General features: G+C 40.1%; 1 protein-coding gene across 4 annotated transcripts in view; it reads left to right on the forward strand.

Moving 5' to 3' along the window:
* Positions 1–19,148, forward strand: part of RABGEF1 (RAB guanine nucleotide exchange factor 1) — a 64,546-nt gene that overhangs the window by 17,260 nt on the left and 28,138 nt on the right. For 3 of the 4 annotated variants that reach the window (XM_032605438.1, XM_032605436.1, XM_032605437.1), the window contains exons 2-3: positions 11,830–12,015; positions 14,322–14,488. In XM_032605438.1, the coding sequence (XP_032461329.1) occupies positions 11,837–12,015; positions 14,322–14,488 (346 nt within the window). In that variant the 5' untranslated portion in view covers positions 11,830–11,836. The remainder of the gene's footprint in view (positions 1–11,829; positions 12,016–14,321; positions 14,489–19,148) is intronic. The other variant, XM_032605439.1, reaches the window with a different exon arrangement.

Here is a 19,148-nt window from a genome sequence, read left to right on the forward strand (position 1 = left end):
TGGGCTTTGTGCTCCTCTGGCCCTTTTTAGGGTACCTAGCCCTGAGGCAGAATTCACAGGAATCTCAGCTATCTCAGCAATAGAGATCATTTTTACTCTGTCCTCCCTAATGTGAGTGGGCCAATTGAATTATGCAATCTTTGTACCCAGGTTGCTCAGTAAAAGACTACTTACTGGAGTGCAGAGCTCAAATAGGAGCTGGGTGTGGCCCCTCTGACATCCCCCACTGGGTGCAGTAGTGATGGTAGTTGCCTCTGGATTGTGGCTAGTGATAGGTCTTTCTGCCTGGGAAAGATGGAATTGAGTCTCAGAATTGATTCCCCCATGTTTCTCCCTAACTGAGGAGGGTATGGTGTCTATATACTCTGATGTCTAATCTGGATGTGCTGACTGTACCTGCTTTGCCTCACCAAAACAGCTTCATCATCACTGCATAGCCTTTCAAATCAGGGCGTGTACTTTTTTTTTGGTTGCTCACTTTGTTTTCCATACTTAGGAACAGAGATGATCTGAGTGATATGTACAACTGTCTGATACACGTTAATTCAATCTTAGGTGTTTTTATTTAATAAATTTTAAGTGGAATTTTTAAAAAACACTTTTAGTTTGAAATTACAGATTAACAGGAAGTTGCAAAGATAATACAGAAAGGTCCTGTGTACTCTTCACCTAGTTTGCCCAATGGCTATGTCTTATGTTAACTATAGTATAATGTCAAAACCAGTAAGTTGACATCTCTACAATGTGTATTATAGTTCTGTGCCATTTTATCACATATGTAGATTCCTGTAACCACCAACATAGTCAAGATACAGAACTATTGCCACTAAGATCTCCCTTATACCACCCCTTTATAATCACGTCCTGTCGGCAGACCCCAAGACTGCCCCCAGGTCTGGTAATTCACTCGAAGGGCTCGCAGAACTCATGTACTCCTGGCTGTGTTTTATTACAGTGAAAGGATATTAAACAGGATCAGTGAAGGAAAACAGTGCATTGAGCAGAATTTGGAGGATACCAAGCATGAGCTTCCAAGAGTCTTCTCCCAGTGGAGTTGACAGGGTGCATTTAATCCCTCAGCAACAAACTCTAGCAACATGTGTGAAGCGTTTTCTGTTGGGGAAGTTCACTTAAGCCTAAGATTCCAGGGTTTTTATTGGAGGCTGGTCACATAGGCACAAGCACCCTCATGATTGACGCCCCCCCCCAAGAAGGAAAGCAGTATTCACCATACATCACACAGTCTGCACAAACTGTCTAGACACGTTGGTACAGTGTGGATCAAGACTCCAAGCATACAAAACACCCTTATCAATTAGTACATAAAGATACTCTTAAGACCGCAGTTCCCAGGAGCTGGCCAGGGGTCAGCCACAGAAGCAGGCCCTTCTGAAAATGAGAGTGTGCACAATTTGAGCAGCTCAGGCCTGCTTGGTTAGCCCTTCCTGGATATGGAGAAGCAATTCTGGGCCCACAGTGGAGGTGAGGGTTGGGCAGGTTGGGGTAGGTACTGCTTTAGATAGCGTGGCCAGGGAAGGCCTTTCTGAAAGTATGACATGAAAGCTGAGACCTAAATGAGGAGAGGGAAATCAGCGTATAAATAGCAAGGGTCCCAGCATTTAGGCATTAGAACACTTGTGCAAAGGCCCCCAAAAGAGAGAAATTGAAAGGAGGCCTATATTAGTTTTCTGTTGTTGCCATAGCAAGTTACCACAAACTTATCAGCTTAAAACAACACCCAGAGTACTGTAAGTATTGTTAAGTCAGCACTCCTGGCCAGCTCAGCCAGGTACTCTGTTAAGGCTCTCAAGAGGTCCAAATTAAGATGTCATCCAATCTGGGCTCTTATCTGGAGGCTATGGGGAGAATCTGCTTCCAGACATACTTAAATGTTGGCAGAATTGAGTTTAATGAAGTTATGCAACTGAGGTCTTCATTTCTTTGCTGGCTGTCAGCCAGGGGTCATTCTCAGCTTCTAGAAGCCACCCACATTTCTTAAATTTCTCCACCTTCAAAGCCAGCAGTGGTTCTTTGAATCTCTTTGACTTCCCATTCTGCCCTCCTCTTCTACTTTATATTTTAAAAACAATTTTATTGAGGTATAATTCACATACCGTAGAATTCACCCATTTAAAGGGCACAATTCAGGACTTCCCTGGTGGCGCAGTGGTTAAGAATCCACCTGCCAGTGCAGGGGACACGGGTTTGAGCCCTGGTCCTGGAAGATCTCACATGCTGCGGAGCAACTAAGCCTGTGTGCCACAACTACTGAGCCTGCACTCCAGAGCCCGCGAGCCACAACTACTGAGCTTGTGCTCTAGAGCCTGCAAGCCACAACTACTGAGCCTGTGTGCCACAACTACTGAAGCCCGTGCACCTAGAGCCTGTGCTCCTCAATAAGAGAAGCCACTGCAATGAGAAGCCTGTGCACCACAACAAAGAGTAGCCCCCACTCGCTGCAACTAGAGAAAGCCCGTGCTCAGCAACAAAGACCCAATGCAGCCAAAAATAAGTAAATGAATAAATTTATTTAAAAAAAAGGGCACAGTTCAAAAGCAACCATCACCACAGCCAACTTTAGAACATTTTCATCATTTCAGAAAGAAACTCCATGCCCTTTAGATACCTTCTTATTTTGTCCTATCCCTCTCAGTCCCAAGCAACCACTACTCTACTCCCTGTCTCTCTAGATTTCCCTGTTCTGGAACTTCATATGAATGGGATCATATAATGTGTTGTCTTTTTATGACTGGCTTCTTTCACTTAGCATAATGTTTTCAAGGTTAGTCATGTTGCGGCATGTGTCAGTTCTTAATTCCTCTTTATGACTGAATAATCCTTCACTGTATGAATATACTACCTTTTGTCTGTTCACCAGCTGGTGGACATTTGGGTTGTTTTCCATCTTTAGGCTATAATGCACATTGCTGATATAAACACTCATATACAAGTTTTTATGTGGACATATGTTTTCATTTCTCTTGGAAATATACCTTGGAGTATGTACTTGGAGCAAAATTGCTAGGTAACTCTAATTAAAATCATTTGAGGGGGGCTTCCCTGGTGGTGTAGTGGTTAAGAATCCGCCTGCCAATACAGGGGACACAGGTTTGAGCCCTGGTCCGGGAAGATCCCACATGCCACAGAGCAGCTAAGCCCGTGCACCAGAACTACTGAGCCTGCGCTCTAGAGCCTGCGTGCCGCAACTACTGAGCCCACGTGCCACGACTACTGAAGCCCCTGTGCCTAGATCCTGTGCTCCGCCACAAGAGAAGCCACCACAATGAGAAGCCTGCGCACCGCAGGGAAGAGTAGCCCCCGCTCGCTGCAACTAGAGAAAGCCCATGCACAGCAACGAAGACCCAACGCAGCCAAAAATATTAAAAAAAAAAAATCATTTGAGGAACCATCAGATGGTTTCCAAAAGCATCTGCACCATTTTACATTCCCATCAGCAATGTATGAGTGCTTCAGTTTCTCCACATCTTTGTCAACACTTGTTATTATCTGACATTTTTTTTAGGGGGCTGTGTTGGGTCTTCGTTGCTGCATGTGGGCTTTCTCTAGTGGTGAGCGGGGGCTACACTTTGTGGCAGTTGCACGGGCTTCTCACTGTAGTGGCTTGTCTTGTTGCGGAGCACGGGCTCTAGGCGCGTGGGCTTCAGTAGTTGTGGTGCATGGGCTCAGTAGTTGTGGCTCGCGGGTTCTAGAGTGCAAGCTCAGTAGTTGTGGCACACAGGCTTAGTTGCTCCGTGGCATGTGGGATCTTCCCGGACCAGGGCTCGAACCCACGTCCCCTGCATTGGCAGGCGGATTATTAACCACTGCGCCACCAGGGAAGTCCTATCTGACTTTTTAATACTAGCCATCCAACTGAATGTGAAGTGTTATCTCATTGTTGTTGTTTTTTTTTTTTCTCTCATTGTGGTTTTGATTTTTATTTCCCTAATGACTAATGATGTCAAAAGTCATTTAACGTGCTTATTGACAATTGGCATATCTTCCTTGGAGAAGTGTCTATTCAGATCTTTTACCCATTTTGGAAATTGGGTTGTTTATCTTTAAAAATATTGAGTTATAACAGTTCATTACACATTCTGTGTATAAGTTCTTTATTAGATACATGATTTGCAAATATTTTCTCCCATTCTGTGGGTTGCCTTTTCACATTCTTGATGGGGTCCTTGGAAGCACAAAAGTTTTTAATTCTGATGAAGTACAATTTATCTCTTTTCTTTTGTTGTTTATGCTTTTGGTGTCATATCTAAGAATCCTTTACCAAATCCAAGATCATGAAATTTTACCTGTGTTTCTGGCCAAGAGTTTTTATAGTTTTAGCTTTTACATTTAGGTCTTTAATCCATTTTTAGTTAACTTTTATACGTGGTGTGAGACAAGGATTCGTCTGCATATGGTGATCCCATTGTCCCAGCACGATTTGTTGAGAAGACTCTTCCATTTGATAGTTGTGACTATAGATGTGTGGGTTTATATCTGGACTCACAGTTCTATTCCATTGCTCCACATGTCTGTCCTTGTGCCAGTTCCACACTGTTTTGATTATCATAGGTTCATAGTAAGTTTTGAAATTGGTAACTGTAAGTGCTCCTACATTCTTTTTCCAAGATTGTTTTGACTATTCTGGGCTCCTGTCCTCTTCTGCATTTAGGGTTCATGTGCTTATATTGGCCCCACCTGGAAAATCAGGATAATCTCTCTATTTTAAGGTCAACTGATTAGTAATCTTGTCTGGAAAGTCTTTTTTTGGCCATGTGAGATAACATAATCACAGGTGTAAAACAGAGTGAAGGTCATGGGGGCACAAAGCCTATGACGCTTAGATTTGTGAAAAGGTGGGAGCAGAAGTTGGATAGAAGGGTATGAATGGAAGTTTCAGAAATATTAATTTGTCCAAAGTCACATTTCAGAGCTGGGATTTGAATGCAGATTTGACCGAACTCCATGTTCTCATGTGCACATCAAATTGGTCTTCATAGACATATAGCTATTATTTTTAAGTTTTCATCTTAACCTGTTGAGTTCTTAGTATATGCTAAGTAGTCCTCACAGCAATTCTATTATGTTTTTCTGGCTCTCACATAGTACCTGGGCAAGTCTCTGAGTGCAGGTAATAGGCTCTCCTGGAGCTGGCATAAGAAAAAAACAGTCAGGGATCAAGGGGTGTGTTTCAAAATCTGAGGGTAGGCAAGCAGCTAAACCTTAGAAAAGGATTGGAACTGAGAAATGGAAACCCCTCAGGACCTAGAGAGTATTTTTCTTCTGCCACTTTTCTCTGCTTCTTGTTGTATATCTACCAGTCTGTTGTATCTGCAGACTGGTTACTCAGACCACTTGTTGGAAGGTGGTCATGCCACAACTTCTCTGTCATTCAAGAAAACAGCCCAGACTTAGTCCCATTTCCAAAACTTCATTTTGGGTCAAGTGTCCACCTCTGGATCAATCAGCTGTGGCCCTGCAGTGGTGGGGGAGGGGGGACTGCACCATATACAAACATGGCAGCTGACCTTTGTAGATTTGGGGAACAGTTCCCTGAGGAAAGGGAAGTTGCTGACACATGTGTTAGGTAGACTCCCTAAAATGTGTTCATTTTAGTAACAGACCTGTGCTGTAGTCTTTGTAGTATAAAAAATTTTAAACTTACTGAATTGGTATAAGGAAAAAACAGATATTTCTTTTTGCCTACTCCTCTTGGAATTGAAGAAAGGGACCACAGGATGTTTATGGTGAGATTAGCTCAGATGCTCAAAATAGTTTGATGGCACTCAGGACTTAGTACAAGTGTAGGCTCTTGTGATGTCCCTGCCACTTACTACCTTTTTGATTGAACAAATCATAATTTCTCAGTCTCAGTGTCTTTATCTATATTGTAATAGGAGAAAGTAGATGGCCTTTAAAGTTTCTTAACTTATCATTTTAGACTCTGGCTATATTTTGTTATTCTTCCTTTCTACCTCAGCCTCATTTACTAAATGATAAGTGCGATAGATCTAAATCCTGTCCTTGGAGGGCTTTAATCTCATAGAGGCAGTGAAGAGTATTTGTAAACGTGCAGGTCTCCCTGCCATGTCTCATTAGTTAACTCTTACAGACCCTACTGCCAGAGTGTGTTGCCATTCCTCCCCTTTCCATTCCCACTGTATTACCTCTATTATTATAACCTCTTACTGTATTTGTCTCTTGATCACTATCCCTGTCTCCTGTTCTGCACTTTTCCCCAATCCAAACTAGAAATTGCCTCTCAAATTAAAAAAAAAAAAAAATCATACAGTAAAGTTGAATTTTGGGGGAGTATACAGTTCTATGATTTAAAAACATGTATAGATTTCTGTAAACACCTCCATAATCAGAATACAGAACAGTTCTGTCACCTCTAAAAAAGTTCCTTGTGCTATTCCTTTATAGACACCCTCCCTCCAACCCTAATTCCTAACAAACCCTGATTATACAGTATGTAAACTTTTTTCAAAGATATTTATTTTATTTACTTTATTTATTTATTTATTTTGGCTGTGCTGGGTCTTATTTGCAGTATGTGGGATCGTCGTTGCAGCGTGCGGGATCTTTAGTTGCGGCACGCGGGCTTCTTAGTTGCAGCATGCATGCGGGATCTAGTTCCCCGACCAGGGATTGAACCCGAACCCCCTGCATTGGGATTGTGGAGTATTACCCACTGGACCACCAGGGAAGTCCCTACAGTATGTAAACTGTTAAAACTGGCTTCATTCACTCATCATAACGCCTTTGAGATTTCATCCAAGTTGTTGGGTATGTTTTTTTTGTTGTTGTTGATTTTGCTGAGTAGCATTCCATTGCATGGATATACCACACAGTTTGTTTATTCATTCATCTATTGAAGGATATTTTGGTTGTTTCCATTTTTTAATGATCTTAAATAATATTACTAGAAACATTTTTGTATAGATTTTTGAGTGAACATCAGTTTTATTTCTCTGGAGGAAGTAACTGGGAATAGGATTGCTGGGTTGTATGGTAAGTGTATTTAACTTTTTATGAAACTACCAAATTGTTTTCCATGGTGGTTGTACTATTTGCATCCCACTAGGAGGGTTCTAGTTGCTCTGCATCCTTGCTACCACTTGGTATTGTTCTTAATTTTAGCCATTCTAATAGGTGTGTGGTGAAATCTCATGGTGGCGCTTTTTTTTTTTTTTTTGCGGTACGCGGGCCGCTCACTGCTGTGGCCTCTCCCGTTGCGGAGCACAGGCTCCGGACGCGCAGGCTCAGCGGCCGTGGCTCACGGGCCCAGCCGCTCTGCGGCATGTGGGATCTTCCCGGACCGGGGCACAAACCCGCGTCCCCTGCATCGGCAAGCGGACTCTCAACCACTGCGCCACCAGGGAAGCCCTCATGGTGGTTTTAACTTACATTTCTCTAACGGATGATGATGTTGAACAACTTTTCATGTGCTTATTTGCCATGTTGTCAAGAACTGTGACTGACATGGGTTTTTACCCTCTTAAACGTAACAAGTTAGCCTGCCAGTTTCATGGATGCTGGCAGAAGTCATGAGACTCTGGAGTCGGAGACAAAGGACTTTATTATTCATAGGACATCAATAAAACAAGCTTCATCTCACATGGGCTATCCTTGCCCCCAAGTCCCGTGGGGCTGGTGTCACAGCTGAGGAACCTAAGCTTAAGGGACCCAAATCCTTTATAATGGGCAGCTAACAAACCCACCTGACTTTTGACCTGGAGGGAAACATTATATCTATTTTACTTGACAGTAAACAAACTTGCCCTTTCTCTGGAGGGAGACAGTGATCTGTTCCTCCTGAGAATGTTAGATATGCAAATATCCTTGAAGAGATAGTCTGTCACGAAGGCCTCTTGTACAGAAACGTGAGACACCTGTGGAGAATTGTCTCCCAATGTGTATATCTTCTTTGCATAAGTCTGTTCAAGTCTTTTGCCCATTTTTTTAATTGGGTGGTTTTTCTTTCTGTTGAGTTTTGAGAATTCTTTATATATTCTGGATGCAAGTCCTTTGTCAGATATATGATTTGAGAGTATTTTCTCCCAGTCTGTAGTTTGTGTTTTAATTTTCCACGTAGTGTCATTGGAGAAGCAAAAGTTTTTAGTTTTGCTGCCAAGTTTGGGCCGCAGGTTCCAACCCTACTTCTGTGAGCTGTGGTTCCCACGTTGGTTCATTTTTCAGAGGCTTCGCAGTGCTATTTTGATGTTTCCTGCGTGTGTCAGTCTGAAACCTGTGCAGTGGTCTCTATTAGTGTGAATTTTAGTCTCTGATCCTGAATAGCATCAGACACATTTTCAGCTTGCTTTCTTGAGTTCTCCTCATTGATTCCTCCTGTATTTTTAAAGTTCTCTTGGGGCTCATCTTCTCTCCTCTGGGTGGAAAGCTGTGGAATTAGTTACCCCACTCTGTCTTGTACTCCCATCACTGTCTAGGAGACTAGCGAGTGGGAAAAATGGATAGTTCCCCTTCCTCCGAGTTTAGCTCCTGCAGTCTCTCATTCCAGCCGCTTCTGTGGACACCATGCGATTGCTCATGGCTCAAGAGAAGGAGGGGAAAAAAAGACAAGAAAATGGAGGGATTTTCATATTTCCTCTCAGTGTTAGCAGTTCCCTTTCTCATTCTTTGAGCCAGAGCTAGAGGAGCTCTCTCTGTGCCCTGGTGTCCATTTCTGAGTTGGCTTGGTGATACTGGAGGGGAAAAAAGGGTAAACTCACCGAGGATTCAGTGATACACTGAATTCTGGTCTTCTTCTTTAATTATTTTCCTCCCTTTTGCCTTTGAAAATCCTCAAAAATAGTGCTTAGCGCATGCCATCTAGGTTTTATAGCTGGACTACACCTGTGAAGTCTCTCTTCCCCACACCCTGCGGCTGCTCATTGTCTGCCCTCATTTTTTTTTTTCTTATATTTATTTTTATCCTTGATTTCCTTCTCGGGGTCACCCATCTGCCTGCATCCCTTAATGTTTAGCCGAAGATTGTTGTTTGTTCAAAGACTGAATTTGTGCACAAACATCTCTAGCCAGTAAGGCTTCCAATGTCTGGCCAACAGAGACTGCATACACACAGGAGATGCAAGAGAGCCAGTCGGTGGCTTGAAGTTTGAATGCATTCCTTGGTTCACACTTTGATCCATCAGCAGAGGGAAAGTTTTGTCTATCTTTATAGTTGATTTTGGTGGAGAGGATTTATTGTCCTCCTCACTCCATCATACTGGAAGACAGAACTCCACCTCTCAAGTTTTATGTCTTAAAATAGACACCTATTGATTTCCCCTTTTCACTGAAACAACAATGCTGTAACCCAGACTCTTGCCTGCAGTTTTAAAAAGGCGTCATAATTGAACTTCACACATAACTGCTTCTGTTTACCTCCTACTTATACCACATCATTCATGTTCTGCATTTGCTCTCCTGTCTCTGAGTGTTTTGCAAAAGATGTTCTTCCTGTCCGGAATGTCTTCGCTCTTTTGTGTCATCGCTACAAAACCCTCTAAGCCTCAACTCAAGGCTCTTGAAGGTCTACATCCCCCACCCTTCACTCCTTGGCCCAGGTGGTCTCTCCGTGCTCCCTAAGTCAGAATGACCTCACCTTCTCCCGCCGCCCCTTGGTTTCATAGCACTTTTCTCTTTTTCTTCATTGTTCATGCTGCCTGTGTTTTTGTTTATGAATTTTCACATCTAATAAAATGGAGATAATATCTACCTTGGTTTTTGTGAGAAATAATTATACTGAGTACCTGTCACAATATTAGGCATGTAGTGAGTGGTGGCAAACAGTAGGGCCTTGAATGCCGTCTCAAGGAGTTTAGATTCTATTCTGATGCTTTAATTACACTTGTTTTCTTGGTGAATGTTAAAATATCTCATTTGGGACAAAGTATTCACTTTTATATCGTTGAAATGAAGTTGTCTTTTTGAGCCAAATGACATAATGTAGTAAGAACACAGAGTATTTCAAGAAGATTGTACTTTGTCCCTCAGGTTTAAAAAAATGGTAGCAAATAAGAAGGATCTATTAGTCCCCCTTTTTTAAATATTAAAATCTTTTTTTATTGTGGTAAAAAACACATAACATAAAATTTACCATCTTAACCATTTTTAAAGTGTACAGGGGCTTCCCTGGTGGCGCAGTGGTTGAGAATCTGCCTGAATGCAGGGGACTCGGGTTCGAGCCTTGGTCCGGGAAGATCCCACATGACACGGAGCAACTAAGCCCGTGTGCCACAACTACTGAGCCTGCACTCTAGAGCTCGCGAGCCACAGCTCCTGAGCCCACGTGCCACAACTACTGAAGCCTGTGCGCCCTAGAGCCTGTGCTCCACAACAAGAGAAGCCACCGTAGTGAGAAGCCCGCGTACCGCAACGAAGAGTAGCCCCCACTCGCCACAACTAGAGAAAGCCTGTGCGCAGCAATGAAGACCCAATGCAGCCATAAATAAATAAAAAATAAAGAATAAAGTGTACAGTAGTGCACTGTACACTCTGCACTGTGCACCTTGTACAACAGATCTCTAGAACTTTTTTGTCTAGCAAAACTGAAACCCTATACGCATTGAACAGCAACTCCTCTTTGCCTCCCTTCCCCCAGCCCCTGGCAACCATCATTCTACTTTCTGGTTCTGAGAGTGACTAATTTAGATACCTCATGTAGGTGGAATAATGTCTTTGATTTGCCTTTTTGTGATTGGCTACTTGACATAATGTTCTCAAGGTTCATCCATGTTGTAGCATGTGCTAGGATTTCCTTCTTTTTAGGGCTATATAATATTCCATTGTATATACCATGTTTTCTTCATCCATTCATCCTGTGTTTATAGATTCATCCTTTGATGGATATTTAGATTGCTTGGCTATTGTGAATAATGCTCAGTGAACATGAGTGTGCAGGTATCTCTTCAAGATCCTGTTTTCAGTTCTTTTGGGTGTATACCCAGAAGTGAGATTGCTGGATCATATGATAATTCTATTTCTACTTTTTTGAGGAACCACCATACTGTTTTCCCCAGTGGCTGTACCATTTTACATTCCTACCAACTGTACACAAGGGTTCCAATTTCTCCACATCCTTGCCAACACTTGTTCTTTTTGTTCTTTTTGATGATAGTCATTCTATCAGGTGTGTGGTGATATCTCCTTGTGGTTTTGATTTGCATTTACCTGATGATTAGTGACATTGAGCATCTTTTCACTTGTTGGCTCTTTGTACATCTTCTTTGGAGAATTGTCTATTCATGGCCTTTGCTAATTTTTAATTGGATTTTTGTTGTTGTTGTTGAGTTTTAGGAGTTCTTTACATATTCTGAATATTAACCTCTTATCAGATATATGGTTTGCAGATATTTTATCCCATTCTATAGGTTGCCTTTTCACTCTGTTGATTCCTTTCCTGTGTAGAAGTTTTTAAGTTTGATGTAGTCCCATTTGTGTATTTTTGCTCTTGATGCTTGTACTTTTGGTGTCATATCCAAGAAATTGTCTCCAAATCTAACGTTGTGAAGTTTTTTCCCTATGTTTTCTTCTAGGAGTTTTATAGTTTCGTGTCTTCTGTTTAGGTCTTTAATCCAGTATTAGTCCTTCTTAAAGTGTTCTTTATATTATTGGGCAGGAATAAGAAGTTTGTTCTTTAGTATGACAGTAATTTGTAATATTTAAACTTTCTTTTTCCCTCCTTCCCTCCCTCTCTCCTTTCTTCCATTATAGCTTGAAGATGATAGACTCATTCATTTTTTTTTTCCTAATTGCTTTGCTGTGAGTAGAATGATAGTGAATTCATTTTCAACAAAACTTTCTTGTTTGCTCTTTGATTAACAGGAAGAAGATGAGTCTTAAGTCTGAGCGCCGAGGAATTCATGTGGATCAATCAGAGCTCCTGTGCAAGAAAGGATGTGGTTATTACGGCAACCCTGCTTGGCAGGGTTTCTGCTCCAAGTGCTGGAGGGAGGAGTACCACAAAGCCAGGCAGAAGCAGATTCAGGAGGATTGGGAACTAGCAGAGCGGTAAAAGGACTTAACTAGGGGTGGTTTAACAGTGATATAACTGGATACATAGCTCTGTCATTGTCAGAATACATTTTTTTCTTCTGTTTTGATCTGTCAGCAAGTCAGTTTAATATTAAGAGAAATGAATTTTTTCCCCTCATTCAGCGTTTAATGAGTAGCTTTCAGTGATTTCTTTATTTTGTCTTTGTCTTAACTTTTAATTGTTCTGTGTTTGGGATGCGTTAGTCTTAGTTCTCTAATGAAGACAGTAAGCTCCTTGGAGTGGAAGAATGGAGATAAACATATTTTGTGGTGGAGATTAAATGAGGTTATTGCACATGACTTTCATCAAGCATTATTTCCTCATTCTTTTAATATATCCAGCATGGCATCTGGCACAGTGATAAGCACATAATAATAGAAACCTGTTGATTTGTATATATAATCCTTACGTTATGGAAATTTAACTTTTCTTTTAAAAAATGGCATTTGTTAGTATTACGCAGAAATATGATTATGATAAAAATTAAAACATAGAATGTCTAGTGAGCATAGGAACTAATAAAATACCATGAATAATGTTAATCCTTTACGAAAGCATCCTAGAAATTGTGAAGCTTCTCAATAAAAGAAAGACTGATCTCTGACAGCTTTTGCTAGTTTTTTTTATATTTAATCAGGTATATTCGTTGAGTGATTACTTTGCTACCATCTGTGATGAACTCAATATTATAAAGTACACTTGCTGCTTTCAGTGACTCCATAGTCAGTCAAAGAGAGCAAATATAGACATATAACATTAACTATTTCCTCGGGTTTCCCATTGCATTCTTGATAGTCTCTGTAGCTGATCCTATTTTAGAAAGAAAGTAGAGGCCACTAGGCATGAATTCCCTTAGCTTTCTCCCTTGTTATCAAACTGTACTAGTGTCTTTATATTAACTTCTGTTTTGTCTCAGAGAAAGGTGTGTCCCTATTCCATTCTCACACCAACACCTCTACCTGTGATTTTGTTGCTGTTTCTTACTGCTTCCAATTGCGACCTTGCTTGAGATTTCCTACGGCACTTTCTGATATTTGAACAGGCGTGAGAATCACCTGGAAAGCTTGTAAAAACCGTGGTCACTGAACCTCACCCTCAGAATCTCGGACTCTCGTAGGTTGGGAGTGAGGCCTGAGAGTTTGCATTTTTAACAAGTTCCCAGGTGATGTTGATGCTGCTGTCTGGGGAATCCACTTTGAGAACCATAGTTCTATAGATAGCCTTTGAGATTTACTATAAATACCTCAAATTCAGCTGGTCCAAGGCCAGATTTCTTGCTTTTATTTACTCTAATCCCCACTCCCAGCAGTTCCTCCTAACCCTCCTCCGGTATCAATAAACGACATCACTATTTATTCAGTTGGCTAAAAAACATTAATTTCTCCTTCACCTCCCACACTGTTTACAACTAATTAAGCAAGTTCTGCTTATTCTAGCTAAAAGAAGTGTTTTGAATTTCATCCTTTCCTATTTTCCATGTTCTTATTTCTCTCACTTAAATCTTTGTAATATATTCTTAATTATTGTCTCTGTCCCTAGTCTCTCTGCCCCTCAAGTTGTCACACAGCTACCTGCATTACCTTTAAAACACAGATCAGATAATGGTAACTTACTGGATTATAGTCTTTCTTGGTTCCCCACCACATGATGAAATCCAGGATTATAGCAGGCTTGGCAGTCAAGGTTTCTTACCGCCTGGTGCCCAGCTGTACATCCAGCATCATAGTCCATCACACCGTCAGTGATCTGACTACGTTGAATGAGCTTGGTCCACAATAAACGCCACATCCTTCACATGTGTAGTACCTTCTTCCTGGAATGACCTTTTACTTGGCGGAATCCTCTTGATCCTTCTAAGACTGGCCTAAATGTCACCATTATAAAACCTTGGACTCCTTCAGCAGATTTAGTTTCTTTTTTCCTATGTTCTCATGGCACTTGGGTTTTGCTCTCTACTATAGGCACTGTTACATTATGGGTAATTATTTACTTGTCTTTTTCTCTCTTCCAACCTTGAGGTTGTCAGGGAAAAGGACTAGACTTTATTTGCTTTATGTAACACTAGTACAATTGCTGAATGAACATGATCCACGGAGAAGTCCCTTTTGAAGTTTGTAGTAGCACATAGGAGAGCTTCCTGTCAGAGACCTCAGACCTATTTGGTGTATTTAGCCTCTAGCTCTACAAATTTTAGATCCCCAATTCATTGAGTTATTACCTTTAGATACAAGGAGAACTTGGAGAATATCAGGGTTAAACTTAACCTCTTCTTGAATTACAGACTACAGCGGGAGGAAGAAGAGGCCTTTGCCAGCAGTCAGAGCAGCCAAGGGGCCCAATCCCTCACATTTTCCAAGTTTGAAGAAAAGAAAACCAATGAGAAGACCCGCAAGGTTACCACAGTGAAGAAATTCTTCAGTGCTTCATCCAGGGTTGGATCAAAGAAGGGTAATTTTCTGATTCTCTTTTTTCTTTTGTGCCCAAAGAGGTATAGAGTAGATCCACAGTGTATGTGGGCTCAGCTTTCTAATTTCTGTAAGCGTTCAGAGAATATCAGCACAGACTTGAGATGTTGGGTTTGAGGTGCAGATGACGTATGAAATCTCTTTGGTTGGAGGACATTGTGTTTTAGAGAACTTATTTACTCTATAAGAGGAATAAAGGTAATTGAAATATGTAGTTTTGTTTATAAAATTCATTCCCATCCCATCTGTTTGGATGTTTTATTTTTTGTGCCTTTAATTTTTGGATATTGGTTTATTCTCCTTTGTTTAATATCCTCACTATCCATACCTTATCAGAAATGACTGTTTCTAGCCTTAAAGTTGTCTAAAAAAGAAGTTTTCTGAGAGCTTGTTAGACAGCCTGTGTGTTAAGGAAATACTATGTAGAGAACATGTAGGAAAAGGCTCACTTTTGTATGCACTTGACCTTATTCATCCTACTTCTTAAAATTCCATATTAAACAAGCAGGAAGATTCTTGCTAGTGAGCAGATAGGCTAGTTGAAGTGGCCTAGTAGGAAACAAGAAAGAATGACTGTTGTTAGGGCTTAGTCTCTGAACCTTTATGTTGGTAATCAGAGCTATGCAGTAAATTTGAAATGGTGAGGGATACTGGGAACCAACACTGATGCTATCGGTAGAGCTGTTCTCTTAGACACTCCCTTGCACCCCCTCACCCCCTGCCCCCCAACCTGGGGTAATTGTCATGAGATTTTTGGTCTGCTTAAAGGAAGGGGCATAATAATATCACACCTTTAAAAAAATTAATAATAATAAATATTACACCTTAAGATCTTTTCTGGTCTTTCGGATTTAATGACTATTGTTTTTTGTTTTATTAAAAGGAACAATTGCTTATCTAAAAACACAGCACGTCTCTTTAATAGAGGCAAACCTTTAAATAATCTTTTTGTTCACGTGAGTTGTTCTTGGTTGGCTGTCACTCAGCAGTTTTCTCTACAGTAGTAAGAAGGGAAATAATCAGTACCTGCTAGAGATTAAATGTATTTGATGAGAATGTATTTGGCTCATGATTTATTTATTAGAAGATAATGTAGTAGGGTGATTAAAACTGTAAGCTTTGGAGTCACCCTGGTTTGAGTCTCAGCTTTGCAGTTTGCTAGCTGTGTGACCTTAAGCAAGCTAATCTCTTTAAGCCCTGTCTATTCTGAGGGACAGTAATACCTATCATAGGCCTGTCTTGAGGATTAAATGAGCCGATGTGTGTACAGAGTTCAGTGCAGTACCTGACACACATAGTTAATCTCCAGTAAGCTATTTTAAAATGCCTGTTGTTTTTCTGACAAAATAATCTCTGCTGGTAAGGAGCTCAAAGGTATTGATCAAAGCCATTCATTCCTATTTAGCTTAAATTCTGTTTCCTGCTTTGAGAAAGTCTCATTAACCTTATGAATTTATAGATGTATGGTGAAATGGTATATGACAACAGATGAAATAGTAAAGAAACTGTAAAACCATCAGCTGTAACTGCCACATTTTACAGATGACAATATGAAAGCCCGTAAAGGTTAACTAATTTACCCAGGGTCATATAATGAGTTGATGTATTAGACCTCAGGTCTCCTAACTCCTGGTTAAGCTTTTTTCCATTATATCGCTTGATCTTGAAATATGTGTTTTTATCTATAACTATATCTGTGTCTGTATCTAGATAGATAGATAATGAAGTTTCTATTACTGAAGTGCTTAATAGTCACATACATTCATTGACTGTACTTGGCAATTTAAAAAAATCATGTCCTCAGACCTTCTGTACAGTATACATTATATTATGGAGAGAAGATTTGTACTTTAAAAGAAAAACTTCAAGTGATTTTTTTATCTTAAAAACTCTTATATGGAATAGTTCTTACCTTTTTTCTTCTCTTTAGAATGATAGATTTTTACTTTATTTTTTTTTTTGATCTTTAGCTGCTTTTTTTCTATAGAAAGCATATGGTGAGAAAAACCTCAAAGTGTTGAGGAAAAAATTGATGTGTGTACATTAGAAAAGAGGATGCTGTTGGATCTTTGTTTCACAGATTGCTTATGTAACTCTGCCAGGCGAACTTTGCATTTCAGGCTGATTATTTGTTTGGCCTTTGCATGGGGATAAAGTTAGCCTATACTAAATGCAGTTTTAATTTATTGACTCTAGACTACAATAAACCTTTTGTGTTCTGTATTCTTTATTTCACTTTGTTAATCCAAGATGTCCTTGCTCTTAATATTTTACTTGCTTCTATTGGTAGCATGAAAGAAAGCTCTTAAGCCAGGGCAGGTTGGTAGTATATAGAAGACAAATAACCTTCTAAGGGATTTGAAAACTATTTTAACTTCCTGTTAGAATTAGCTGTCCCTCCAGAGGAGGTAAGTGGAACAGCTTGACTGTAAAGACTCAGAGAATTTACTTTTAGTTCTTTACTCTCCAAAGTAAGGTTGAGTGAGCTATAGTTTAGAGTAAGTCATAGGGGGTCAGCCAAGTCGAAATACTTGCTCATATGTTCCAAAATGCCCTTTTATTTTGGAACTCAAGTAGATGTTGTCACCCAGAGTAGACTCTTGTGTACATCTTTTACAAACTAATCTGAAAGCAGTGCTCTAAGGAGGAATATCTTTTCTTTTTTTAGAATTAAAATACCAATCTTTCTACTCAGATCTTAGAGTCTAAATACTGTTCTTCACTGAAGTGAATTAAGGTTCCTTGGAGAAATGACCGATTCTGCAACTTGAGCTAGGAAAGAAGGGCCCCTCAGAAATGTTGGGGACAGGTCAAAGGCCCAGAAGTCAGCTGGAATGGGTTCCCACTGGCCAAAGACAATAAATGGAGTGTAAATGAATAAAACAATAATTCATTAGTCCGTCCTACTAATAAAATAGATAAATAATTAAATAAAGAAGAGGAGAACCTTACCATAGAATCTTGACTAATATAGGAGTGATGGAGATAGAAAATCACCATTTTGTAGTCATCCTAATAAGAATTGATTCAGACAAGTTTCATCAGTGTGGGTGCTAAGTCTGGGATGAGAGGAGGGGGTTTCCCGAGGAACAGGTTATGAACATGATCTCAAATTAACTCCCACAACTTATTTATTAATTCCAAGTAGAGAAATGGCAGCTACATAATGATGGGGGGAAATGGACATCCTGTGCCTTTAGATATGTTACTTTGAGAAGAACACAACATGGATTACGTAATAACTAAGCTGAAAATTTATAACCTGAAATCCAGTCATGAGGAAACAGTAGAGGAACCCAAATTGAAGTGCATTGAATAAAATAAACTGGCCTGTATTCTTCAAAATTGTCAGTGTCATAAAAAAACAAAGGAAGTCTGGAGAACGTTTCTAGATGAGAGGAGACTAAGTATACATGACCACTAAATGAATGTGTGACCCTCAATTTGATCCTGTGTAAAAAACAAATACTTTTTTTCAATAACTACAGTTAGCAACAGAACATCCTTGTTGCTGAGAAATACTCATACTATAAGGGGTAAAGCGCATGAAACATACAATCTACTCTGAAAAAATTTAGAAAAATAATACAGACATGGAACAAAATGTTAAAATTTTGTAAATCTGGATAAAGGGTATAAAGGAATTCTTTGTAACAATCTTGCAGATTTTCTGTAAACTTGAAGTTATTTCAAAATAAGATTTAAAAAACAAAACTATAATTCTCTTACACTCAGTGCTATCCCAAGACCGGAATTTCAGATGTTAATTAAGTTGAAGCATGGTGTTAATTACATAGTTTGAAGAATTACTAATGAATTGCTACTTTAATCAAGTGGGCCTCTTTGGTACTTAGATGAAACTGAAGTAAGGATTCCCCAGGTTGAATTTGGAACCAGTTTTATAATTGTGCCTGTTTTTACAGTCATTTCTCAGGTACACTCAGCTTGATTGCCTTTTCTTGTATACTCCAAAAATTTTTTTATCTTGTAAAGTCATCTTTTATAATGTTTTGAATATAATGTATTTGGAACATGATCAGTTTCTGACTTCATTGATAAGGACAATGAGAAATTTTTTCCCTGAACCAAATATGTGGTTTCTTTTATTTTACAATACCAACTGGATATCCAGCAAGTCAGTCCTGTTCTGACCCCAACTACGCAGAGTCCGCACAGACTCCATAGGTTAAGGGCTGGACCCCACAAGACTGCCCCCACCTCAGATGCCAGTTGCAATCCCCAGGAGTGGGGACACCCGTACTTCTGACCAACCAGGTGTAAATAGGGGGTTCCCACAACCTTCTCCTTAGGTTTGATAATTTGTTAGAACTGTCTCAGGAAGACAGTTTGTTTATGCTTATGGGTTTATTAAAGAATACAACCCAGGAACAGCCAAATGGAAGAGAGATGCATAGGGCAAGGTAGGGGAGGGGGGCACCAAGCTTCCATGCCATCTGGGCATTTGCTCCCAGCACCTCGATGCGTTCATCAATGTGGAAGCTCCCCAAACCTTGTCATATAAGGGTTTTTATGGAGGTTTCATTTTGTAGGCATGGCTGATCAAATCATTGGCCATTGGTGATCAAAAATATCTATCCCTGGGCCAAAAACCAAATATATATATTTTTTATTATACTACAGAC

Source organism: Phocoena sinus, chromosome 15 (assembly GCF_008692025.1).
Source record: "Phocoena sinus isolate mPhoSin1 chromosome 15, mPhoSin1.pri, whole genome shotgun sequence".
NCBI lineage: Eukaryota > Metazoa > Chordata > Mammalia > Artiodactyla > Phocoenidae > Phocoena > Phocoena sinus.